Here is a 26,808-nt window from a genome sequence, read left to right on the forward strand (position 1 = left end):
GTACTCATATTACTACAGTATTGCAATTGAAATTTATACATATTACAATTACTATTGAAGTTAGTCTTGTACATATTACTATGAGTATTGAAGTTTAAGTCCTGCAAACTTTCGGAGTACTATATTTTTACTATTGAAGTTACACTCTTGCACTTTATTAGTATAATAATATCATGTGTCACACAGGGTCGCTCTGTGAATCTACCATCTAATGAAGGACGACAACATGAAGCGTCTCTGCAAGTAATCCGGCGGTCGCTCCTGGATGAGTCGCGCGAGTTGATTGACCATGCGTCCAAGCTCCGAGATGTGAACGCACATCTGGTAAACCGTGCTATGAAGCTATGGAATGAGTATGCCGTACTCTTGAATGAGCACTCATCTCTATCAAATGAGAACTCATCTCTATCGAAGGAGAACCTCTCCATGGTAAATCAGAACGGGTCTCTAACGAAGGAGAACATCTCCATCCTAAAAGAGAACTCATCTCTGAAAAAGGAGAACATCTCCATCCTAAAAGATAATTCATCTCTGAAAAATGAGCACACCTACTACAAGTGGCGGAGCATGACAGGAAACAAGTAATCTTCTTCGGGTGTGAAGAAGTTGTACCCATATGTGCATGTAGAGAGGTGGAGACGGTTGCCGATGAGACAAGTGAGTAGATTGAGGAGGGCAGCCACAACCCACAACGTTTGTACTCCCTCCAGTCTCTTTTAATTGACTTGGATTTAGTACAATTTTGTACTAAATTCGAGTCAATTAAAAAAGAACGGAGGGAGTAGTTACAAATCTTCTATCATAAAAGTAGTAGTATCGAAATTAATATGTATCCCTTAATATATGTGGTGTTTGGCAATATATAGTTTAACATGCAAGGACTCTGCAATGTAATTTGTATCGCTTTGATTGGCTTTCTACCCAAGTGAGCATGTGTCATATTTGTCCAAGGTTTGATTTTTGCATCTTATCATATTTTGTTGAATACCATACTAAAAATTCCATGTGCATCATTTTGATGCAGAGGTCGGGGTCTCAACTTCCATTACGAAAAGGATTTGTCAAGACATGAAACATTGGATAAAATCCTTGACTGTACTTCGCAAGTGTGGCACCTAGAAACAATGATTAAAATTCAAAGCTGCATCTCCTACCAATACAAATGGTATATCGGACAATTTTGAAACAAATTGAATCCAACCCGAAATAAATTAAATTATATTTGGAAGAAGATATGTAGAAGTACCCTGTACAAGAGGACGCTATGTGCAATGCACGACATATTGGCAAAAAATTACCCGCATGTACCAAAGGCATGGGCACCAAGATCTGATGCAAATTTGAATTCGGCCAAAGGAGGGTACTAGCAAAGATTTCGATCGTGTCAGCGATCCAGACATTCTTATGAAGTAAAGGGAATTTGATCATCTTGGTCTTGCAAGTAATGAAATGTGGGGACTCCTAAGATCGACGCCTTCAACACTGATGTTTCTTTTTCATCGAAGCTAGTGGTGACAACTTTGATTCCTATTCGGTGATGCAGATATCCATGAGATCATCAAGAGGATCTTGGAACATGTTGAAGCACGTGTCGACATTCTGCTCTCGTGCTTGAAGGCAGATGATTTTGATAGGGTGATGCAAAAGCCGCCATATGGTCAATAGATTGTTATTATATACAAGGATGTTGCTTGGGTCATCATCTAGATCTTTTGTTTTCTTATGTGTTAGCAGTACTTTATGGAAACTATGTTAGTATTGTCTTATACTGAATTGTTGCTATATCTGGACACCGGATGCTTATGTTCTATGACATTATGGAATGTATGGAAAAAAGATGACACCTTTTTAGCTATTCAGAAAAGGCAAAAAAACAACAACAATTTGTTTCCCACAATAAAATGAAATCTTATTGCACCTTTCCCCAAAACGGTAATGCACATTTTACCTTGGGCATTTTCGTTAAGACCCATGATTTTTTATATAAAATGGTAGGCCATATTTTGAAGCTAGTTTTTTTTAAAACATATCAAAATTCAAGCTTATCATTTTATAGCGACAAGTTCACTTTTTTTTTCTTCATTTTTTCCAAAACAGGGTGGGAATCGACTGCATGCCATTCCTTGCAAACATTGGCGAATGTCGGAAATAATCTTAGATAGGGCGAACTCTAAAAGAAGAGGTAAATACCGAAATAGTCCCGAGACATTGTGATGCATGTAATTCTAACGCAATCCCAATAAACCAAAACATATTTTATTATAAGTAAAACCTATATACATACCAATTATGTGACCAATGGCAAAACTTTAGTTCTTTTGAAAATCATTTTGTAATTCGATCGATCAAGAATTTTTTCAATATCTTTTGCTCGATGCACAACTCGGAATTTATGATCTTTGTTGTCGAGCCATTTCAGGAGTCCTTTAAGTCATAGGATAGGAAAAACGTATGTACATCTTGTCTATTTGAATCCTATGGGAATATGAGTTTCTTTGATTGTACCAAAGGGATTTTTCCCTGAGGGATGACCTAATGTTTTGTTCATATAGGATTTGTAGTACAAGATTCATATGGGATATGTTCCCTATGAATATAACCAATAGTGTAGAATAATTCCCGTAGGATCTAAATCCTATAAATCAAAGGAGCCTCAGTTGTTTTCGTCACCACATATAAAATCAGCGCCAACTCAATGAGATGATAAATGTTGTCGGATGAAACATGGCGTTTCTTTCAAATATAAAGAAATATCTGAAGTCTTCAATTCTACGCGTATGATAATGAATAGCTCAAGGTTATTTTACATATACTAAGATCCATGATACATCAATCTTTTTAATGCGGAGAACGAGTCTATATATGTTTTTTGGTACCTAGTCCATGTTTTGTTTTCAAAATCGGCTCCACGCAAAGGTTCACTAAAATAGGCGCAACTTTGTCATATGAAGTCCGTTTTAAGTACTCAAATGTTCAGAAAAAAACACATATATATGAATGGATATTCACTAAAAAATCAAGGTAGGATGGCTGCCGTACCGCCCATGCTTACAAATGAGACCTTGATGGGGTCGGACCGCGTCCATTTTTTTTTTCGCGCATCCACCAAACCATTTCAACGAAGCGCCAAAACACCGGCGAAAATAGCTCGGGTTGCCGCCTCCAATTTTCAAATGTTCGAATTTCCCATCTTATCCTTTCATCAAAAACGTCCCCAGCGGTTCTTCTCTTATTCGGGCCAAGGCCAATCTCACCCCACCATTAAAACATACCACCGGCACAGGCGCCGAATCCCACATCTCTCACGCGTCACCCACCGAATCGGAGCATCTCGCCCGACGACGGCAGTGCACCACCGTCCCACCTCGCCACCACAGCCTCCTGACCAGCCGCTGTAGTGTCCGAGAAGACGTTGTCAAGCAAGCCGGAGCCGCTTCCCCGACGAAGGCGCACACCGCACCATTTGTGCTCCACCGTAGCCGACGCCCACCGCACCGGATCCTGCTCAGGGACGCCGTCCACCTCCGCCGCTGCGTCGGATCTGCTTCCCGACTCCCTGGTCTACCGCACGGTGAAATGGGTAGACCCCGCGCCCAACCGGTCCACCGCGCGAAACCAAAGCGTAAAGCCGTCCACTCCCCATGCGAAGGTTGGTGTTTAGCCGCTTCCGTTATGCATTTCATTTCCGAACATCAGTTTCGTGCGATCTGTTTTAGGGCTTGTTTGGTACTAGAGTTTTACTGGGATTAGCAGGGATAATCCGCTCCAAACTTTAAATCCCCACTTATCCCCAATGCATGTTTGGTGCTAGAGTATGAGCGAGTTTAATCCCCACTTGTCCCTACTTTTCCGCAAAATTTAGTGTATTTTTTCAATCCCCAATACTCTACCACTACCTAGTGGATTGGGGATGGGGTTTTGTGGGTATTGGGTGAATTCTGCTGTCACCCAATACTCTAGAGTATTATCCCCACTAATCCCCACTAAAACACTGGACAGAGATCAGGTGACATGCAATAGGCATGTCACCTGAGAACAAGATGTTGTGACATGCGACCATGTTCGATCGTTGGACCGAAAATGGAGGGCCAGATCAACATGAACAAGAGACGCTACATGGACAATCCACAAGTGCATCGCTACAGGGACAAATCTACGTGCATCGATACAATACATCACTACGGGGTCATCTACAGTACATCACTACAGTGCTTGATCTTGTCTACTCATTTTCGATCCAACGGCCGAAAGTGCATGTTACAGCACTGTTCATCGGTGACATGCCTATGGTATGACTGTAGTAGAAGTCAAGCCTGCAGAGTGATTAGTCGACATTATTAAACTGCATGTTTATAAATCTTGTAATCATCAATTGGCATGCACAGGGAAATCATTTATTTTTGATCTACGCTTTATTCCTTTTTGAGCTATCATCTACTTGCTACTACTAATTTGCCCTTCTACTGCTCTACTCAAAGTTCCATGATAAATCTCGTTAGCATTTTTTTCTAATGCATGCTAAAGATACTGTAGTAGAGTACAAAGAGGGCCGGAGAGAAAATATAGGCATCACCAGTGAACAATCAAACACCTCTCCTGTCTCCATCGATGACAATCAATTTTCTTATTCAGAACTTGATCCTACCGAACAAGAGTCCGAGGGAGACCTGAGTAAAGAGGATGCCCTTGTCAAGCACCCTACTCCACCCCCAAGGTGATTGCTCGCTCTTTTCATTGGCATTATTGTTGCATCTTCAATAACTGTGATGTATCTGTCCAACCCAGCCCAAGTTATAGCATTATCATCTGCTCGCTTAACACATAATAATAACATATGTTTCATCATGTCTTGGCTTGCTGTTCTTATGTTCCATAATCGTATCAAGCATGTATATGATTTTGTTGATTGAAGTACCGTTTATCTCTCGCAAGTCATCGGGGACTTCACGTAAGGACGTTTCAAATACCCACAAGGTGAAGAACATAGTTCAACAGTTAGATCAATATCTGACAGCTCACCTAAAAATAAAAAGGGTTCAAGCTGGTCATGTCAGATCACAAACAAATGCAGTGAACAGGGTACAAACAAGGTCTCAGACTCAGAGTCACTCTAATCTAGTTGAAAATGATGACCAGGCAAAAATATTGTAATGCGAAACACCAACATAAAAAGCTTCGACCTAACCCCACATCGGTTGGTCTAAAAGCTGTAGACAGAGCAAATACCAAACCACATGTTCCCCAGCCACTGTTGCCAATCCAGCTACCCAAGAACAATTCACAAGCAGACCCGGTTTCAACAAAGAGGTTCTCAACACCTAACTAATCACGATCGCCCGCCGACATTTAGTCTGCCAGAGACAACTTCTTCCTTAAAGATGATGGTGGGGCCGAATTAGGTACGTGTTCGCTTACATGCTCCGTTACATAAATACCTTGATAGCTTGATGTAATGCTTAAATTTGCAGTTCCACCACGACCAAGAAAACGAAGGGGGCCAACGACTTTGAAATCACTTAAAAATAAGATTGCCCGAATGGGAACAAGATTTCCCATCACATCAGTTATAGCAGGTATCGAAGGCCACCGGATCCACAAGAATCATCTAATATAGCATCGATCACGAGCGTTTTTGTCGGACTCAAATTCCTATCTTTCCATCATGGAAACAACACGTAAACACCCCTTCCCATTTTGAAGGTTCTTGCACATGTTATATGTAAGTCATTTTCGTAAACAATACCATGTTGCTCGTTCACATTCCCTCTAGCTTTCTGTTGGCTAGCTATCTAACACATGAACGGTTCCCATTGTTGTAAACAGACATGTCTTGAGTTTGATGATGACATGAAGAATGTAATCACTGTTATCAGGAGCATATTCTCTTCAGCGTTGCGCCAGGAGCGCCATAGGCTAAAGATGAGATACTTTGCTGGGAGGACTCCTAGCGATATTCCAACAACCTCCCCTATACAACAGATGACTGATGATCAATGGTGTGATCTTGTTGAGTATTGGTCTGCTCAAAAGAATTTGGTATGTTCTGTGAAGACAGTGAGACAAGATCACATTACTGATTCCTTTTTAAGCATGTGTCTCACAAGTCTTCATTTGTAGTTCATCGCTCGAAGTAACATGCGTGCTCGTAATAATGTACGTTTACAACAGCGTACAGGATCTCGTAGCTTGATTGGACACCTCTACTGTATGGTAAGGAATGTTATCTGTACAACTATATTTAAATTAGTAAATCATTTAGAATTTATAGATGCACAATATACATCGTAAATTGATGTCTCTGTTTTTTTTTTTTTTGAAAACTTTCAATTGTCGCATGTCGGCATGTGACGTGGTTGTGAAACTAATTTATATTTTCTCTTGCCAAAATATCAGAAGGCAAGGCAAGCATCTTTGTGAGAGTACAGACAGAGAGATGAGTCTACTTGAGCAATTCAAGGTGTGCCGGGCAGAAATGGTTTGACTGGACATTTTGCACAGAGTGTTATTGTAAGTATTCTCTACTAATGTCAGTTATGGTTTTCAATTGTATGCAGAAATATCTTGTCATATTTGTCAAGCTTCATGCACTAGCCAACACAACCAAATGTCCGAACTGGTGGAAAGGGCTAGTACAATTCACTTATATACTTCTCAGCAATATCATGCACATTACGAATTCTACACATGGATCCATGCATATTTTTATAGTCCTGCTATTACGTGTTAGCAATAGAAGACATGTCAATATGATGTAACATGCTCTTACTAAAATGTATATGCGGTAATCAGCCATGCCAGTTTGTAGGATTATTAGAGGTAGTTCATACACATGTCTTCACATTATAATCTCTTCTCTTACACATGTGTAACAACTGAAAACTCCTCAGTCTGACATGAAAGTGGAGCTGGCAAAACCAAAGAAAGATGGTATAGAAAAAACCCAGGAAGAATGTCTGAATTCATTTTCCAAGGTACTACAATGTCATGGTATAGCCAACAACACATTCCTGCGTAATGCTGGTTCACAACTAATTTGTCGAGGTCCAAGTCCAAGTCAAAGCCCAAGCGCAGGTTGAGGTCCAAGTCATTGTCTTTTTATGTTCTCGAGGAACTACTCAAAGAGGAACGAGCAATAGTGGCTGCACAAAGAGTAGTCATCCACCGTATAACTGCAGGATTAGAAGCAAGTCAAGCCCACCTGGGCAACATCTGAGAAACCGTGGGAGATGCTTGAATACCACGGTGAACAACGACGATCAAAGGTGTCCCTGGTTGTGTGAAAGGGTTTGTGATGCTGAACTATTTTGTTGGTGCTTCTATCTGCACTTGTTATGTACCTGGTGGTTGTTTCCTTGGTGATGTGGATTAAATGAAAACTGAATGGATTGGATGCACCAATATTTAATCAAGGTTTAATCTGATTTGTAGTATTTTTTATATTGCGCTGCATGGGAAAAGTATAACTATTAGTTGGCCCATTGGTGACCATTTTCATACATTATTTTAGTTGATGGGTCCTTGTCCTTGTATCCCTGAAAGGAGGCAGTACTACGAAGCTACCAATTTTTCTAGTACTGTATTTTTTTAGCGCCAGCAAATTTGAAAATATCTGTCAAGCGCTACAATCTCCCGCCAATAAAATCCAAAATATTCGCTACGCGTTTTTAAATTTAAGTTTTTTTAGGAGATAGTACATGGGAACTGATTTTGGTTGTGATTATGACTTGATGTGACCGTATAGTAGTGTCATGCGCATGCGGGAGTGGTGTTTTGAAACATAGGAGCATATGCTCCCTCCATTTTGAAATGCATCTTACACATATTTTGAATTTCAAAAAAAATGAAACAAAAAATTCGCATGTACATCTTCTCGTGCTACGCCCTTACAAAGTTGCGACTTGTCATGTGACGTGTGTAAAAAGATAAAATACAGTACTAAAAATAATGCTTTTCACAAGATAAGTTTTCTCTTTTTGACATAGACCACAAAAAATATTGGTTTTTCGTGAAACTTGACGAACGAACATATATTATGAATATGTACATGTAAATTTTTTTGCTAATATTTTCGACATTTTAAAATATGATTTTTTTGGTAGAGGGAGCATATGCACCCGGGAGCCAAATTGAATTTCCGCATGCATATGACACTACTCTATGTTACTACCTTCATAATGCATAGTAACTTAGATGTAGTACTATCATGCATGATTGTTTTAGTTAGTATGTAGACTCATTCTATCTTGAAAAGTGTTATGGTAACATAGCTAGTTACCACAACCAGCTCTATGTTAATACTCCTTAGTTACTCCCACTATGAGTAGTCTAAGTAGCATGGTCTACCCCGGAAGTAGATCCTCTAACGTGCAACAGACAAGTCGGGTAAGCTACAGCTCTCTAATTTTCCTTCTCCACATCTACATGATTAAGTCTAATTTGATCTAAATTAACTTCCATAATATATGTAAGCCATATGCATTTACGATAATTAGTAACAATCAAAATTTTGACTATCTTTTTTTAATATTTATACGATTTTTTATACAGTAAAAATATACAGTGTGCTACAGTAAATACGTACAGTATTTGTTACATTTTCCTGATTTTTCTTCTACGTTTTGCACTACTTAAGCACTGTGCTTACCTGACTTGTCATCTCTACGTTAGAGGATATGGTTCCGGTCTACCCCTGGCCTTATATTACAATCACGAGTATATTACTTGGACCATCTGTACAACATACTTTTGTTGCTCCTTGCAAAAAAAAATACTTTTGTTGCCACTGGATTATTAATGAAGGCCGTGTGCATCACCACGATGCGAGAGGCTGGGGTCATATCCCCTTTTCGAAGAAAAAAATTACTTAGACCATAGCCTTATTCAAAATCAATTCTTAGTCAAGCTGCAAAATCTCCTAGTACCAATCCCGAAATATTTCAGAAGGGCTTTTCAAAATTGATTTTCAAGATATATCATGATTATGATCGTGGTAACCGATTTTGAACGTGATGATGACTTGATGTGACACTTGGCCGTACTAGTACGGTCTCATATTTTTGTATTACTTGGACTGTAGCCAAATTCGAAATCTCATTCCAGCGGCAAAACTTCCCGCCCGAAAAATACAAATATTTCACACGCCTCTAACTTCCCATTCTACCCTCGTAAAGATGACAACAATGTCCATGCATAAGTCGGTTGGTGGGGGTTCTACCCGTCATTTTTTCGATCACCACCTCCCTAGCTCCGAAACTCCCCGAAAAAATTCATTTCCCTCACTCTCTCCTCTCGAGACCACCCACCGGAACTTCCCAAGTCCCTCTCTCTCCCACCTCCACGACCACCGCACCGGAACATCCCCTCCCGACTACCCTGGCCAACCCCACGCCTCGCGATCCTCGTCATCCGGTATCTGCCGGAGCCGCTTCATCGACGCCGTCATCAACCGGACTGGATCATCCCCGCCGAACCTCGAAACCATATACTCATCCAGCAGTCTACCGCAGTCGCTTCAGCTGCGGTATCGTCCACCCCACCGGAGCCGCTTCGCCGGATCCGTCGTCCACCGCATCGGATCTAGCTCACCGACACCGCTGTGCATGAACCGGATCTGCTTCACCGGCGCCTTGCATGATCTAAACTCTTCTCTTGTCGCTTTTCTATTGCTTGCCTGCAAGTTCTTGTTTAATCTTGGGGGAACCTGTTTGTGCTAACGACGCGCCGTTACGTTTTTGCAGATGAGATGAGTAATCATGAAGTGTAATGGCCGTCTCTCCAACCCCAAGTAGCACATGTAGCGTACTTCATCATCGGATCTATCAACCCCAGGAAGATCTGCTGTGACTCCCACATAGTGCTTCTCCTAATGTAAGTCCCTTGTTTTAGCGCCATGTTCTGGGTTCAGATGCTTGTTTGTCTGAAGCTCTTTTAGTTCATTCCTAGCTATGACCGTAACACGTTGCTATTTTCTACTTCATTGCTAACTTTAAGCGATTGAACATTTTGGTTTGCATTCCCTGCTCGTAGATGTAGCCATCATAACTTCTATCTTGCTCAGTCGTTGTTCCAAAAATTATAGGTATTATAGTAACATCCTGCTATTATTTAGTTCATGGCCAATTTTAAGTAATTGCACATGTTGGTTCGCATTCCCTGCTCTATAGCTTTTGGCATCGTAACTTCTATATTTGGTTTACATTCCCTGCTCTGTAGATCTAGCCATCATAACTTTATCTTGCTCAGTCGTTGTTACAAAAATTATGGCCTGCTACTATGTTGTTTGTGCCAATTTTTTACTCCATGAACATGTTGGCTTGCATTCCCTGTACTACAGGTGATGCCATTGTTTTGTATCTAGTTCATTGTAAGCTAACAAAGTAAGGACTTAGTTTGGCATGCTATCACTCTGCTATCTAGCCTGTAGTACAAATAAACTTGTCATACTACTAGATAATAATTTTGCGTGCCATCTTGTTCTTCAAAAGCTGCATTATTGACTTGTTTCTCTCGACTTGGCATGACGCTCACATATGGAAAGCTGAACATATTGGTTTGCATTCCCTCTTATACAAGTTCACAGTGATCCCACTATATTCTCGTATCTGGTCCATCCTAAGCTCCGGCATTAACTATCCTCTATGTGTTGCTCATTACAAGTTTATATCCCGAAACATCTTGATTTGCATCCCCTTCACTATAAGTTCAGGAGTATTATTTAGTTCACGGCCAAAATGAAGTAATTGCACTTGGCACATGTTGGTTCACATTCCCTCCTCTTTAGCTTTTGCCATCGTAACTTCTATTTTTGGTTTACATTCCACCTTTCTGTAGATGTAGCCATCATAACTTCATCTTGCTCGATCGTTGTTACAAAATTTATAGCCTGCTACTATGTTGTTCATGCCAATTTTGTACTCCCCGAACATGTTGGTTTGCATGGGACTCGACGGTAGTAAGTCTATTTGTTTCATTCTAACATGCTCTGTTATATTGGCTATTGGTATGCGGCATGCACTCTTTGTTTGCTTATTGTGCGCATTACAATGATCTTGTTATAACGACGAAATGATGAGTTCCAAATTCTTTGGCAAACAATATTGCAGTGTCTTTGCGTTTCCATTGTTCTTGTCTTAACTTGTAATGTCTTTGTTTCAGATATAGGTCTTGCATGGACAACTTAAAAGATTGCTTGGATCGCTTCATTGTATTGCTAGGTTTAATTACCATTCAATTTCTCTGGGTTACTGTAATATTTTTTCAAAGCCTTGCGGTGATGTAATATTTAGTTAGTTTTTATAGTTCTTTCGCGCATTTTTCTTTGGTGCTTGTCGTAAGTGAGGCTATCCGACGAAATCAATGCCGCGTAAATATTCTCGATATCTAAATCACGAATTCCCATCCCTTAAACGGCCCAATTAAGCGAAATCACATACGTGCCGGCCCGCAAAATCCTAAAGCGCCTTTTACGCCGGCATATAAACAAAGAACTAAACGGTGGCCCACTTACTTATTGGGCCAGCCCACTTGATTAACTGTGGACCCCACACTTTTATTGGGCCGGCCCACTTGCTTTAAGGTGGACCCCACCCACTACTGGGCCGGCCCACCAACTAGTTGGGCCAGCCCAATTGCTTTTGTGGTGGTCCCCACGTACTAAACGGGCCGGCCCTTTAAGACGAATGTGGGACCCACCTGTGTTTTTGGCCCGGCCCACTAGCGTGTTGGGCCGGCCCACTTGCTCTATGGTGGACCCCACATACTAAATGGGCCGGCCCTTTTACAGGAAAGTGGGACCCACGTGTTTTTGGCCCGGCCCACTAGCGTGTTGGGCCGGCCCACTTGCTATACGGTGGACCCCACATACTAAATGGGCCGGCCCTTTAACCGGAAAGTGGGACCCACCAGCATTTTGGCCCGGCCCACTATCTTGTTGGGCCGGCCCACTTGCTATATGGTGGACCCCACATACTAAATGGGCCGGCCCTTTAGCAGGGAAGTGGGACCCACCAGAGTTTTTTGGCCCGGCCCACTATCTTGTTGGGCCGGCCCACTCGCTCTATGGTGGACCCCACATGATAAATGGGCCAGCCCTGTAACAGGAAAGTGGGACCCACCTGTGTTTTTGGCCCGGCCCACTATCTTGTTGGGCCGGCCCACTTGCTATATGGTGGACCCCACATACTAAATGGGCTGGCCTTTTAACAGGAAAGTGGGACCCACATGCTAATTGGGCCGGCCCACTAACTTCTTGGGCCGGCCCAGTTGCTTTAATGTGGACCCCACTTTGTAAATGGGCCAGCCCGATAACAGGAAAGTGGGACCCACATGTCTTGTGGGCCGGCCCTTTTGCCTGTTAAACGGTCAAACGAGTGCATTCGGCCCGGCCCACATGCTTAGTGGGCCGGCCCATTAAAGTTTTGACCAGTCAACCTTAGAGGTTAGGCCCGGTCCACGTAACTAATGGACCAGCCCAGCTATATAGTTGATCGGTCAAACTATGTCAGCTGGCCCGGCCCGCAAACTTATTGGGCCGGCCCGCTTAAGACGTGGCAGGCCTCGTGTGGGCCTACCATCTACCACGGGGTTTCAGCCGGTTAACGCCGTTAACTGCCAGTTAACGGCGTCTGCCACGTGTCAGTTTGCATGACGTCAGCAGTCAACGGGCTCCCGGAAACACTTGGGCAACGGTCCGATTTTCCGTGGCGGAAGGGCGCCCAAGCGCGACGGACCGAAAAAATCGTCGTAGGACTTTGCCTGACGCAGTTTCCACAACAGAACCCATATCGTCGGGTTAGGCCCATAGGCGATGAAAAATACCCCTTAGCGGACGATTTTGAGACGTTGTCTATCAGAACTTTTCTTGTAGTGATATAAGGTCACATAAACAATTAACCGATGCTTGCTGCAGCTATTTCTCTCAGCAATGCAGAATAAAACATATGTGAAGTGTAGTGTCTGATGCTGATACATTTTCACTTGGTAATGGCAACATGGAGAAGAGACTAAAGCAAGTCTTAGTGTTAGGCCATAGCTAAAGAACTCCATAAAATGCACTGGAGACATCAAAATTCATGAACACCGAACAACCTGATGTTCACATAAGTATGAGGTTCCACTATTATTTTAATTTTAAGATCACATTAAAACATATTTTTAACACTCAAAATTTAAACAATCTTGAGGTTTTATGTAGATAGGTAATGCAGCCTACCTGGGTGAACAGACCATCCCCAGAAAATTATACATAATGGACTAATGGAAACTCAGATGGACACAAACTGCATTGTTCATTTAGCAAGTCAAAGGTAGGTAATTATGTATCAAGAATAGAAGTGTGCTTTCTATGTCTTCGGATCGTCTCAGTTCAATGCAGCTTTCCAGCATATAGAACGGCCACATGTAAAGTCCATGTAAAACTTAATCCCAAGATTAGCCTGGTCAGTACTGAGTACTATCAAGGAGACCAACAACCCATGGTAAAAGTACAATTCTGACTTGCATTCAAAAGTAAATAGTACTACACATGACTAAGAACATCTAATTTCTGAACAGAGCTGAAAATGTAAATCAAGAGCACCATTACTGACCCCTGAACACATATGATTTCCTTAGATTTAAGTTTTATCTTTATGCAAAAGGCTCTCTAAAATCCCACAATTGCGAAAAGATATATGAGAAGGCCATGCTATCACATACTGAATGCTTGCCTACAAAGCACTGCTTAGAGGTGATGGTGCATATTGTTTGGCACTAAAATTCTCCAACGAAATGGATGTCACCACATGTAGATCAATCTGGTAGATGATATTGGCAATCCGCTGGTGGTCTCATGATTGACGATGCTCATGTATCTGTATGAGCAATACCTGCAGCATGAAACATTTACGGTTAATATTTAGACGAAACTAATTAATCCTTGTATGTCAGAACCGTTTCTTTTACACATGGATACGTAACAGCTGCGTACTCTATCAAGGACCATCATAAAACTTTAATAATGAAGAAATTTTAAAAGCTTTAACACCCACAATTTTCCTTTAAAAAATAATCCAAAAGTGCAATTAGGAAGCTGTCATGGAAAAATTATTTTCAAACAGCAAGTAATGGGTTTTAGGAATACTACCTCATAAGATGTGACCCAACTAAGAAGTAACCTTGCAATCAAACCCCTCGAACACTCAGTTTCCTGCAAGAATTGATAAAAGCTTAAGCAGACATGCACAATAACAACAAATCCAACATTAGTACAAACAGACGAATCACCTTAATGTTTCTTTGCAAACACCTACAGATGATGTCCTCGCTTGATTTCATAGTATGGCTTGCAAGTCATCTAGAGAAGATATTTTCTCAAGATTTCAACTGCATATTTAACATACACAAATCAAGCCAAACAGATTCATGCTTTGCTAAGGCATGCTCCATATTAATCAAGAAACCTTGGTTTACTGAGATGCACATCCCGTACTCTACTCCGTTCTTCCCCAGCAGCAACTTTCCATCGTCCGGCGGAGGGCCATTAGGGCTGCTTTTTTTTACCGGGTCAGTGGAAATCAAAGAGAAAGAAGCGGAGTCGTGGAGAGCCTGGACTGTTCCATTGCCTCCTCGGCACCGCTTTGACCGAACTAAAAGGGACGGGAGTGAAGGGAGGCAACCGGTAACTGATCAAAGGCAAAAGCTGCGAGAATTTTTTTTAGATGAGTAATAACCGGAAAAGACAACCGGATACTCCCGGTTATGCAGCGTTTTGCATGTAAAGAAAAAGAGGGCAGTGAATTAACTCGCCCAGATCTACAGTACCAGGCAGCCATCTACAGTAACAAATCAGTGTGAAAATTAATTCCAAAAAATACCCAGAAAAACGTGGTTTCAGCAAAGAGGTGCAGCTTTTATATAGGTTATTATTATTATTATTATAATAATAATGTGCTTCATTTTTGAGACGTGTGTTGCAGGTGCAGGTTTACTAGTTATAGTTATTGGCGGGACCCTCCTCCTTTATCCGGGCTTGGGACCGGCTATGCAGAAATATCAAGTGTAAACTTAACATTAATATCATAGGCGGAGTTCCCCCACCTACCACCTACCCCAGAAAATCCACCCGACTACCAAACTCAATTGAAAATAGTTATCCCACATAAATATATAGAGCTAGTAAACCATAAAATCCAAACAACACATATATATTTTTTGTTCTTTTTTCTTGAAATAGCATACTGGTACACTAGCTATAGACTACAAGAGCAAACTTTTTTTTTGATTAATTTTTGAGAAATATTAAGCAAAATAAGAGACCATACTATTAGTTTTTTTTTTATAAAAAGGAAGTCTAGATTCATCATTAACTAAAGATCATACACACAAACAACTGTTTTTTTTGTAATTTTTCATTCAACTGTTTTTTTTTGGATTTTTTTTTGGGTTCAAGCGAGACATAATCTCAACAAGTAACAAGTTCTCATCAATGTTGCAGCTGGCGAAATACGCATGCTCTGCTGATACGCGTCTCCCGTGAGCAATGACAGCCTGTAGAATAATGTGTCACGAAAAAATAGCAAGGCTACATGAATAAGAGGAGAAGAAAAGACACAATGCGTATATATATCTATTGTTTGATACCTGTAAATGTGAGAAATGTATGAAACCTGGAGGTTTTTTTATTCATCTTCGATGCATAAGTTCGTCATCATGATCGTCTTCAGAAGAAGGAAAGAGAAAAGGTCAATCAGCAATGAGTATATGCATGCATAAAATCGTTAAAGCAAGGAAATTAGCATCAAAGATTTTTGGAAAGGGTAGTACTGAGCGTCCCCCGCCTCGCACGCCCACCGATCGAGTCAACTTAACGTGCGCATCCGTCCGATCAACAACGACATGCAGGGGAAGATATTTTGTCCACCGCCACCACGTGGGTGGACCCCATCTACATACCCAGCAGGGAAAAGAAGGAAAAAATCCATCGTCGTCTCTGCGAACGCATGGAGCCCCGATGATGCAACTAGAGTAGTAAAAATGGATGAAGTCCGACGAGACTGCCGCCTCCGCTCGCTGGAAGCAGCAACTGCCTCCGCCGGTGGTAGGAATGCTGCCAACTCCTTGTAGCAAGTCCAGCCTCCCTTTGTAGCAATGTCTGCCACCGCTGGCAGCAACCGCCTCAGCTCGCCGGCAGCAGCAAGTGCCTCCGCCGTTGGTAGCAACGCTGCCAACTCCTTGTAGCAAGTCCGGCCTTCCTTTGTAGCAATGCCGGCCGCCGCTGGCAGCAACCGCCTCCGCTCGCCGGAAGCAGCAAGTGCCTCCGCCGTTGGTAGCAACGCTGCCAACTCCTTGTAGCAAGTCCGGCCTCCCATTGTAGCAATGCAGGCCGCCGCTGGCAGCACAGCCGCCAAGCAGCAAGGCAAGCCGCCGATGCCCGATGGCAGCAACCACCTCTTCCGACCACCCACGTCTGCAGCATGTCCATGGCGAGGCAGCGGGATTCGCAGCAGCGGCCGGCGGCGCGTATCGCAGCTACGGCCGGCGCCCCTCGCAGCAACACACTGAAGAGGCGGAGGAGGAGGCGGGAGGACGGACAGCGGCAGCGTGTGGCCATGGTGGTGCGAGAAGCACCGAACCAGACGAGGAAAATTGGAGATTGATGAAGATGCAGCTAGAAAGATAAGGTGGGCCCATGGCTATAACTGCGCGGACACGCGTCGCGTGTAGGAGGCGGAGGAAGCGAACGCGTGATCGGGGGAAAGGAGTATTTTCCTTTTTAGAAACGTACCTTGTGGTATGGGCGGATACATGTGGACAGAAATGGTGGGCCGATTAGGATGCGCACGGAGTGAGTTCTCCAGCGCAGCCTTCGCTTGCTTGGCCTCCCCGACCGTCACTCCAGAACTTTTGACACTGACTGCGACATCCCGGAGGGATGACAGATTCCCCATGCGCAGATCAAACCAATCACCAGCGTTGGCAGCTGCTTCCTCTTTGGCGACCCGCAAACTGATAGAGATATAAACCATCTGAACCTTAGGCATAGCTTCTGGTTGGAACACAATGTGGCCGGGCGTCCCGGAAAGAACTACGAAGGATAATAGCTGGCGGAACCCATTAGCACGGATGACTAGCAGCCCTGAGCGGTGGGTAAATAAGGTGAGCTCATCAAGAGACGGTAAACTTCCAAGCGATTCCAGCTCCTCCTGCTTCAAATCCCCGACACGGATGTCTATCCTGGAAAGGTGCGACATACGTGAGGGATTATTTTTTATCCATGCTGGCAGTGTGCAGAATTTGATGCCTCTTCCTGGGGAAAATTCACGGAGACTTCGAGGGGGCACCCAACGTTCCCCCAACGTATGCATTGATATAGCATTATAGGTGCGAATTTGTATACTCTGGATGTTGGACAGTTTACCTAGTGACTCCACAAAAGCTTCCTCCAACTCAGGTGTCACATTATCAAACTCAATATCAAGGTTCCTCAAATTTACCATGCGTCCGAGCTCATTCACGGTGCTTACAGAGTCAACATGGATCTTACTCAGCACTTCCAGCGATGACAGGTTTCCCAACCCATCTGGAAGCCTCTTGCAACTACGGAAAAAAAGTAGGCACATCAATTTTCCAAGCTTAATAAGACTGTATGGAAGCCCTTCTATCTCATTTTCTCTCAGATCTAGCACCTGCAAAAACTGCAACTTTCCAATTTCTTCCGTGAGTTCAGAAATTCCTGTTTCAGCTAGACCTAGGTACCTCAGGTGAAGTAAACTTCCCAGCTCCTGAAGGTGAAGATTACCGTGACCTCCAAGATTACATCCAGTCAAGTCCAAGACACGTAAAACACTAAAGCTCGAGAATGGTGGCATTAGATCAATACCAGGTTTAAATGCAGCAATGGACCTCACTTGTAATACACTCACAGATTTGGGAGGTGTGGTTTCAAGCTCTTCTTTTCTAGCATATTGGAGGGACATTCTGCGATATTTCCGCTCAGAAGACATGCTGTCAGACTCAGCAGTACCATTCAATATAGTAACAAAGTTTTCCTCCCTTGACAAGGAAGAAATTAAATCGAGAACCATATCATGCACACGACAAGCATATACCTGGCCCACTGGGAAATTAGAATATACCGGCTGGATCATATTTCTGTTCACAAGCTCATTGAAATAAGTTTCTCCCATCTCAAAGAGACTAATTTTTTCTTTTCCAGGTTGGACAAAACTTTCGGCTATCCACATCCATATCAACTGATCTTTTCTGATTTCGCAGTCCTCTGGGAACATGCTTAGATATAATAAACATGTTTTCAGATGAGAAGGCAGATCATAATAGCTAAAGGATAGTATCTTCAACATTTGCTCTACATTGGGGTCTTCTTTAAGTCCACGACCGATGGACTCAAGCAAAACATGCCATTCATCCTCTCGTTTTACCAGCCCATCACTAGCCAAAAGACTTGCTATATTAATGATTGCTAATGGCACTCCTCCACATTTCTTCAATATATCTATGGAAACATTTTTAAATTCATGGGGACATTCACTCTCGTGGGAAAATATCCTTTTGTAGAAGAGCCTTTTGGAATCATCATCACTAAGAGGTGTCATTTGATAAATTGAGTCATGAGTAGATGAGCTGCATAATTTAGCTACACTCACTATACGAGTTGTTGTGATTAGCCGACTGCCAAAATTGTTACTGCTAGAGAATGCCAAGTTGATAATGTCCCACAATTCTTTATCCCATATATCATCAATCACAATGAGGTACCTATTCAAATTATGAAATCATTAACACAATACATGTACACATGATAAGACTAACATGAAAAAAAATAAGACTAGTTAAGATGCATAGGACAAAAGGACGGATAAAATGATGCATTAAGATCATATTTCTATAAAAATGTTTTAAGCAAACATTTTTCTATGGATCCATATGATTCCGCGAAACATGTGCCTTTAATTCAAAAGGTACACGTGTTCTAACCATGCAGAGGTGGTAAGACGGATCAGGGAGATCGAGAAAAAAAAGGCATGTAACACCAAGTACAGTAGAAGATTCTACCAATTTATTCATTAATCCACACCAACACATAGTCAAAAAATGAGGTTCAGATTTTTATATTTTTTCTAAACAATACAGACACAATTGGATAGGGAAAAAAACTAGTGTGTTATTTCCCCTCTTATAGGATTAGAAAACTATAGGATCTGAATCAAAGAGCATTTGAAACCACATGAAAATAAAAACAAACTAAGAGGTCTTTGTGGATGGAATATTTGCACCAAATAGACTAATAAGAAATGTTTAGGAACCATAAATAAGATTTGATTCCTACATATCTAATGACCTACATAGAATAAATAAACTTATGCTTTACATCGTCGAAAATTTCTATAAAATTATTTGATAAAAGGATCCTTACAGTAGTAGGAAAAGGCTTACATGTGGCATTAAGTTGATGTCGTTTCTAAATATCACCGCACCACTGGTATAAGTTGTAGCGTTCAATTTCACTCAACACATACCGGTGGAGTGTATTCAAAAGTGCAGTGCCAATAGTATGTAGGACCCAGATGCACACCCCGGCGGAAAATATTAGCGGACCAGCTATATATGGCCACGCCACCAATATTCTTGCATCACTGGTGTGGGATGATCAATGCCACCAATATTGGTTATACTGGTGGCGAGCACTAGGTAAGATATGTGCCACCACTATTTAAAAGTCAGTCCCACCTATGGGCTCCACATACTAGTGGCGTGTCACACTTCTACATGCCACCAATAGTTGTTTTACTACTGACGTTTCTGCTGAACAAGTAATACCACTAATCTGTCAGTGGGGCCACCCGTGGACCCCCTCCAGGCCCCACTGGTGGCGTGACACATTTCTACACGCCGCAGGTAGTGAGTTAACCGGTGTGCCTTCCAAATGATTAACGCCACCAATAGAATCGATGGGTCCGCATATGGATGCACCTATGGAGCCCATGTACCAGTGGTGTGTTTATTAGGATGACACACCACTAATGTGGTCGCAGATTGAAACTACGATGCATTGCCACTTTCCTTCTTCCTTCTCATTTTCTTTCTCCTCTTAATTTTCCATCACTTCTCTCCTCTCTCCCTCTTCTCTAGTTTTTCTTTTCTTTTTCCTCTAACCTGTCCACTCACTCTACTCCAATCACCTGCCCGGTCCAATCCACCCACCTCCCAGTTCACTCACTCTCTCTATGTCAGAAAGGGTGATTAATTATGCATTAAGTATCATCGTCCCCCCCGCCCCCCCCCCCCCCCCCGCTCCTATAGGTATATATAAAGATGATGATTTGTGGCCAGCTGTTGTATGTGTTACACGTGAACCTTTTTGCGGACGCATATTTGTGTTTCTTTTTTCAGGGAATGAGTAGCCGATGTGTTCGAGAATCGTTGATTAATTTCCGTTTTGTTAAATTTCTCGTACTCAATATGTTCTAATTTTAGACAATGCCACACCGAAATTTTCTATGAGCTTATTGTTGTCATTCTAATCATCTTGCTTAATTAAGACTTGTTGATCGATATTGGAGAAAAGGTATCTACATTTTTTAAGTATGTGTTGCTTGATATGTATAAAGAAGGTCTCAAGGAGGTAGCATGTTCGTGTCGTGATTGCCGTAACTTTGTTTTGCTCGACCCTTCAGTGGTACTCTGAAGACACACTTGCTCAAACGTGGTTGTCTGGTTATCAACATGAAGAGGATGATCACGTTGTTGAAGTTGAAGTGGCAACATGAAACAATAATAAAGAAGAGTCAGAAGAAGCAAGAGGAAACAAACACTCTTAGGAAACAACTATAGGAGGGTTGCATACCCGTGGCGCATTACAACAGTGGTGCATCATGGGTATATACCAGTGGCACACCACAAAGAAGTGTGTCACGGGTAGCAACTTACTCGTGGCGCACCGTAATAAGTGGTGCACCACGGGTATATTTGGGCCGGGCTGGTAGGGGTGGCCCCCCTTACCCGTAGCGCATCCCATACTGGTGCGCCACGGGTAGGGAGACAAGGACAAGGTTAGGGGAGGAGGCAGCGGAGCCCAAGCTCCTATCACCCACGTCATGGTATCGCCACGATGGGGAGATGGTGTTCCTCTTCGCCACCGGAGGCCGGGATGAATCACATCCTTAGCGGCCATCCTTGGGGAGGAGATGTGAGAGGTGCTAAGCGGTGTCGGATTTGACGTCCGAAACGGAGACAAGGACAGGGAGGAGGCAGCGGATCCCGAGCTCGTACCAGCCATGTCCTATTATCCCGCCGATCGAGGTAAAGATGAGTTCGCCGCCCCAGAGCGCGGCTGGGCCTCCACCGCCTCTAAAGGGCCTAACGCCGGCCGCCCCTTCTCACCCGCGAGGCAACCACGATCTCCTTGTGGGGTTGGGTGGAAAATCCTATACACCCCATTGCGGCGCCGAACATCCACGCCACGTACCCCGCCTAGGCGTGCACGTCATGCTGGGCCGGGCCAGGTGGCGACGATGACTTAGGTGCGACGAGCTGGCGACGACGACGCCGCTGTGACCGGCAGAGAGCTGCGACGGAGAAGGAGGCGGCGAGGTTGGAGCTCAAAAAGCTAGGCAGTGAACCAGTGAAGCCTCGGTTTGACCAGGTTTTAAACTATGCGCTCGGGGGGCCTTGCCGTGGATGTGGATGAAAGGGGAGGGAGGGAGTGATGGATGTTAGAGATGAGTTTCATGAGGGGAGCGTTGGAACTATCCACTCGCTCCCAGGTCACCTTCTGGAAGCAGCGTGGGAAGTTCCGTGGCGTGTGCGAGGGGGACAAGAACACCCGCTTCTTCCACGCCATAGCCTCGCACCGCTACCGCCGGAACCAGATCCGCTCCCTTGATGTCGATGGCGCGATCATCGCCGCGCACAGGGGCAAAGCTGATGCGCTGCAATCCTTCTACCTCAAGCTCCTGGGTCGCGCCAGGCCCACGCGTTGGGCCTTTGACCTGGATGCTCTCGACGAGGGCGCCCCCGCTGTCAATGGGCCTCGTCTGGTTGCCCCCTTCTCCGAAGCCGAGGTCCGGGCCGTCGTCGATGGGCTCGACCGCACCAGTGCCCCCGGGCCGGACGGCCTCGGCCCAAGTTTATACCATGCGGCCTGTGCGACGGTGGGAGACGATGTGATGCGCCTCCTGCGCGCCTTCCATGCTGGTGAGGTTGATCTTGCTCGGATCAATCGGGCGCACGTTGTCCTGCTCCCAAAACGTGATGGCGTGCTCCCCCCGAGCGCCTTTCGGCCGATCTCCCTCCAAAACTGCAACATGAAGATCGTCTACAAAACCCTAACCTCCCGGTTGCAGGGGCAGATCTCCGACATTGTCGACGCGGATCAGTCGGGGTTCATCGTGGGGCGCTCCATCTCGGAGAACTTCGCGTATGCTACCAAGATGATCCAGTGCTGTGCCAAACGCAAAGCTCCCGCCCTCGAACTCAAGCTCGATTTCGCGAAGGCGTTTGACTCCATCGACTGGTGCAGTTTGCGCAGGATCCTTCTCGCTTGTGGTTTCCCGCCGCTGTGGTGCGATTGGATCGACGCCATCTTCCACTCCTCCATGTCGGCGGCGCTCCTCAACGGTGTCCCGAGGCGCTGGAACAACTGCAAGCGCGGGCTTCGGCAGGGGGATCCCATGTCCCCCTACCTCTTCCTCCTGGTGGCTGATATATCCTGCAGCGCATGATCCAACGCGATGGCGTGCTCCATCACCCCGTCATGGACGGGCTCTCGCCGCTCGTCTTGCAGTAGGCCGATGATACGCTGATCATCCTCCGCGCCAACGATGGCACCGCTGGGAGACTCAAGGGCATCCTCGGCGACCTTGCTGCAGCCACGGGGCTAGTCATCAATTTCGCCAAAAGCACCCTCATCCCCATGCCCATCGACGACGAGGGCATGCGCTTGGCCGCCGCCGCCCTGAGCTGCACGCTGGAAGGTTTCCCCCAAACCTACCTCGGGCTCCCGCTCTCCACGGAGAAGCTCACCCTCGCCGATTTCGTGCCGCTGATTGCAAAAGCAGACAGATACCTCTCGGACTGGCGTACCCTCCTCCTATCTCCGGCCGGTCGCCTCGTCCTCGTCAATGCGGTGCTGGATTCGCTCCCCACCCATGCTATGGCGGCCATGCAGCTCCCTCTCGGCATCATCAAGGCTTTGGATGCCCTTCGCCGCGCCTTCCTCTGGGATGCGGGCGAGCGCGTCAGCGGGGCCAAGTGTTTGGTCGCATGGGACAAGGTTTGCTGATCCAAGGATGAGGGTGGGTTGGGGGTGCGTGCTATCGCCGTCCAGAACTCCTGCCTCCTCGTCAAGCTTCTCCATCGCCTCCACGTTAACGGTGACTCGCCATGGGCTGCCTGGAGGTGGTCCATGATTGGCGACGGCTCTGTCGCTGTTGAGACCCGCGCGGCCCCGGCCGGTGATCACTGGGGCGCGCTCCGTGCACTGGTTCCGCTGTACCGTGCCTCTACGTGTGTGGCAGTTGGGGATAGGCGGCGCACCTCCTTCTAGCACGATCATTGGCTGCCTGGGGGGCCCTTTCTTCGTCCTTGCGCATCCTCTTCTCGCACACCACGTGCTCGGAGGCCACGGTGTGCAGGAGTTCTGGACGTCCGCAGCGTCCTTGTGCCTAGGCTCACGGCCGCCGGGGAGGGCGAGCTAGCGCTGTTGCAGGTGCGCCTGGCCCCTGTTGTGCTCACCTCCGCTGTCGACGATCGCCGGCTCACCGTGTGCGTCGGGCCCAAAGGCAAGCCGGTGACGGGCGCCCTGTACAAGCTCTGCAGGTTCGGCGGCGTGGCTTCGCCGCATGTCTCCTTCATCTGGAACAGCCACGCCTCCTCTCGTCTGTGGTTCTTCGGGTGGCTCCTGGTGCAGTCCCGGATCCACACTCGCGACCTGCTCCTCCGCAAGACCATCATCACCTTGGATGAGGCATGTTGTCCCTTGTGCGGCGTCGAGCTGGAGACGACGAGCCACATGCTTTTCCATTGCCCCGCCGTCGCCCCCTTCTGGGCCTCGGTTGGAGTTGTCATCCCTTCGGATGCCCATGTTGGGACGCTGCACCTGATCACGCCGCCGTCCGCCATCGCCCCCGACACTGCCCCAGCTTTCATGCTCCTGTGCTGCTGGCAACTCTGGAAACAATGCAACGGGGTGGTGTTTCGTGAAGCTCTGCCGTCGCTGCCCCTCCTCCTCAAGCTTTGTCGTGATAATGCCACGCTTTGGCGCGGCCGCTTCCCGGCCAACCTCCGTGCCTCTGTCGATGCTTGGCTCTCATGTTTTAGGGTCGCTCGTGTGTAGGGAGCAAAAACCCTCCCTCTACCCGCTCTGTCGCTCTATCTCACTGCTGTAACCAAACCATCTGGGGTCTGCCCCTTTTTTTTCAAATATATTCAGGTGGGGAACCCCCCCCCCCCCCCCCCCCCCCCGGTGAAAATTCGAAAAAAAACTAATGAACATCACAATGAAAACCTTGCGCATGAACCTTTTTTGGCATATTTTCAAAGTACCTCAAAATTTCTACATGAAAAGGGGTATGCAAAGGACCTCATAGTAAATTAGTTGTATGTATAATTCCATACTAGCAGTAAATATTTTCATTTAGGATATATATGTTTCCTAGACTGTAACTATACCTATCATACACATCATTTTATTTTGCGTGCTGCAACCTTTGCGTTCAATACACTACAAGTTACAACTTATTTTCAATTTTTCATGGCTTTTTAACTCATGTTTTTATTTCTCGAAAAGTTGAAAAGATAAACCTAGATGCCAAGTGATCTGGTCGGTCGTCCAAACAAGTGGATTCTTCTTTTTCTCTTTCAGTTTGGTATAATCAATAAATGAGGTTAAATCTATCCGAAATTTAAAACGGAAAATTATGGAATTTCTAAAAGTCATCACAGCATGGTCGCTACTAGGAGGTAGAAAATGAAAGTTACAGTAAAACCTTCAGTTTTTTTCGTAGCTTTACAATTGACACAATATTAATACTTCATTTCATATTAGTTGTCATAGATTTAGATGTACGTATCTATTAAAATGCCATCAATAAGTTAGTGACAGTTGTTGAGATGGGCGTACCTTTTGTTCTCGAGATATTCCCGGAGTTTGTCAATGAGCTGCCTTTCATCCAATCCGGTGGGCGGACTTCCGTACTTGTCAACAGCAAGAAGGATGTCCGTGAAAACCTTCTTCGCATCGGCATTTCGACCGACGGGTACGAAAGCACTAGAAGCATAATCTCCCTTGATCTTGTCAAACACCGTTTTGACAAGAGTGGTCTTGCCTAGTCCTCCAAATCCGACAACAGAGACAGTCTTCAACTTTTTCGTTGACATGCCATCTCCGTCGTCCATGAGCAGCTTCATTACCTCTTCATCTCTTCCTCCAGCAATACCCACAAGCTCGGTCACTTCTGTGTACAGAGCCCGAAGGCGAGGATCGATGGTCGCCACAGGCGCAGGATTAGTGTCAATATTGTTGATGTTGTACCTATCACGCCTGCTAGCAACCTCTTGGACTTGCTTATTGATCTCCTTGATGGCGTCGGCGATCTCATGGCGAGCCTTCCCCTTAGTGAACAAGCCTGCCATCTTCTCTGTGAGCCTCTTGAGCTTGTTTGACTTGGTGGCGGGCCCGGTGCCATCATCGACACGCACTAGGAAGCGAATTTTTTTTAAATAATACACTTTTTAATATTAATTCCAGAAATAATATTCGTTTTTGGCTAATTTCAGAAATAATACACCGTCGGGGTCCGCTAACCCGAAATTACAAAATCGGGGACGGCGAACCCGAAGTGGAGGGAATCTGGTGGGGATGGCCAAAGTCGGGGTCAGCGCGCCCGAAGCGAGGCTGTCGGCCACGCCGGGCCGTTGTCGGTCTGTCTCCTCCGCAGGAGCAGCCGGTGTCGGGGTGCGCCATCCCGAGGCGCAAACTTCGGCGTCCCTGACCCCGAGTCGGGCTGGCCGCGCCCGAAGCGTGGAGTTTTTAATTCGGCCGACGCGCGCTCCTGCTGGGCTGGCCGACGCACCTCTCTTCTTCCTCCTGCTGCTCTCTCAGTTCATCTCAGCTCTCTCTCTCGTTTGCTCTCAGACCAGCAACGTTTTATCTCATTTCTGAGCGATTTATCCAGCCATTTGTTGTAGTTTGACCACCAAATGCGGTAGAATCAGCTGATCTATATATGGGTTAGTTTTTGAGGCGTTTTGGTGGAGGTGGTGTTGGTGGTGGTGGAGGTGGTGGTGGTGGTGGAGCTGGTGGTGGTGGTGGTGGAGCTGGTGGTGGTGGTGCTGCTGCGTGGTGGTGGAGCTGAGCTGCTGACAGAGGTGTTTGGCACGCTTCAAGGGTAAACCCTAATTCCTGGTATTAGATGGTGTAATCATAATGCATGTTGCGTTCGTTAGCTTCGCACATTAGTTAGTGTAATATGTACCGGTAGATAGTATTTATTTAGGACTGCAGGTGCTAGATTTTTATTTATTTTAGAGTGTAGGTGCTAGATTTTTTTGACGAGTCTGTAATTTGTATAGGTGAGCAGATATGTCAGATAGAGTAAAATTCGTTGTTTACTTCGGTCATGGCACGGTCCGAACAACTCCGATGGGAGCTGATCTGAGCGAGTTTCAGTGTGAGGATTTGCATCTGACAAACCCAAAAACATGGCGAGTTAGTCAGTTGAAGGAGTGGTTGACCGTGAATTTCGGGCTTAATCCCGAAGCATACACTGTTGGTGTGCATGCTTTGTGGAGCAGCTCTAGTACCCAGATTTT

The 26,808-nt window shown here is 45.2% G+C and overlaps 1 protein-coding gene and 1 long non-coding RNA gene across 7 annotated transcripts in view; both read right to left on the bottom strand.

Annotated features, from left to right (window-relative positions):
• Positions 1-15,678, bottom strand: part of LOC127330929 (uncharacterized) — a 55,658-nt gene extending 39,980 nt beyond the window's left edge. Inside the window, exons 1-5 of one of the 3 annotated variants that reach the window (XR_007869466.2) lie at positions 15,619-15,678; positions 14,439-15,525; positions 14,263-14,361; positions 14,123-14,185; positions 13,696-13,865 (exon numbers count right to left, since the gene is read on the bottom strand). This is a non-coding gene — a long non-coding RNA (uncharacterized lncRNA). Of the gene's footprint in view, positions 1-13,576; positions 13,866-14,122; positions 14,186-14,262; positions 14,362-14,438; positions 15,526-15,618 lie in introns of those variants that run through there. The other 2 variants (XR_007869467.2, XR_011751256.1) reach the window with 2 other exon arrangements.
• A 58-nt stretch (positions 15,679-15,736) lies between these two features.
• On the bottom strand, positions 15,737-25,695 carry LOC127330928 (disease resistance protein RGA5). 4 transcript variants are annotated; one of them, XM_051357004.1, is made up of 3 exons: positions 25,529-25,642; positions 25,118-25,451; positions 15,737-18,753 (listed from the first exon to the last, which is right to left on the bottom strand). In XM_051357004.1, exons 1-3 carry the CDS (start codon positions 25,593-25,595, stop codon positions 16,671-16,673), a joined length of 2,484 nt encoding a protein of 827 aa, XP_051212964.1. In that variant the 5' UTR covers positions 25,596-25,642; the 3' UTR covers positions 15,737-16,670. The 4 variants fall into 4 exon arrangements, with proteins under 4 accessions (XP_051212964.1, XP_051212963.1, XP_051212965.1 ...); XM_051357006.2 differs by having other exon boundaries at positions 17,381-17,574; positions 17,664-18,753; positions 25,118-25,695; XM_051357003.2 differs by having other exon boundaries at positions 25,118-25,695.
• Between the last annotated feature and the right edge of the window lie 1,113 nt (positions 25,696-26,808).

The sequence above is a fragment of the Lolium perenne genome, chromosome 2 (genome assembly GCF_019359855.2).
Source record: "Lolium perenne isolate Kyuss_39 chromosome 2, Kyuss_2.0, whole genome shotgun sequence".
Taxonomy (NCBI): Eukaryota; Viridiplantae; Streptophyta; class Magnoliopsida; order Poales; family Poaceae; genus Lolium; species Lolium perenne.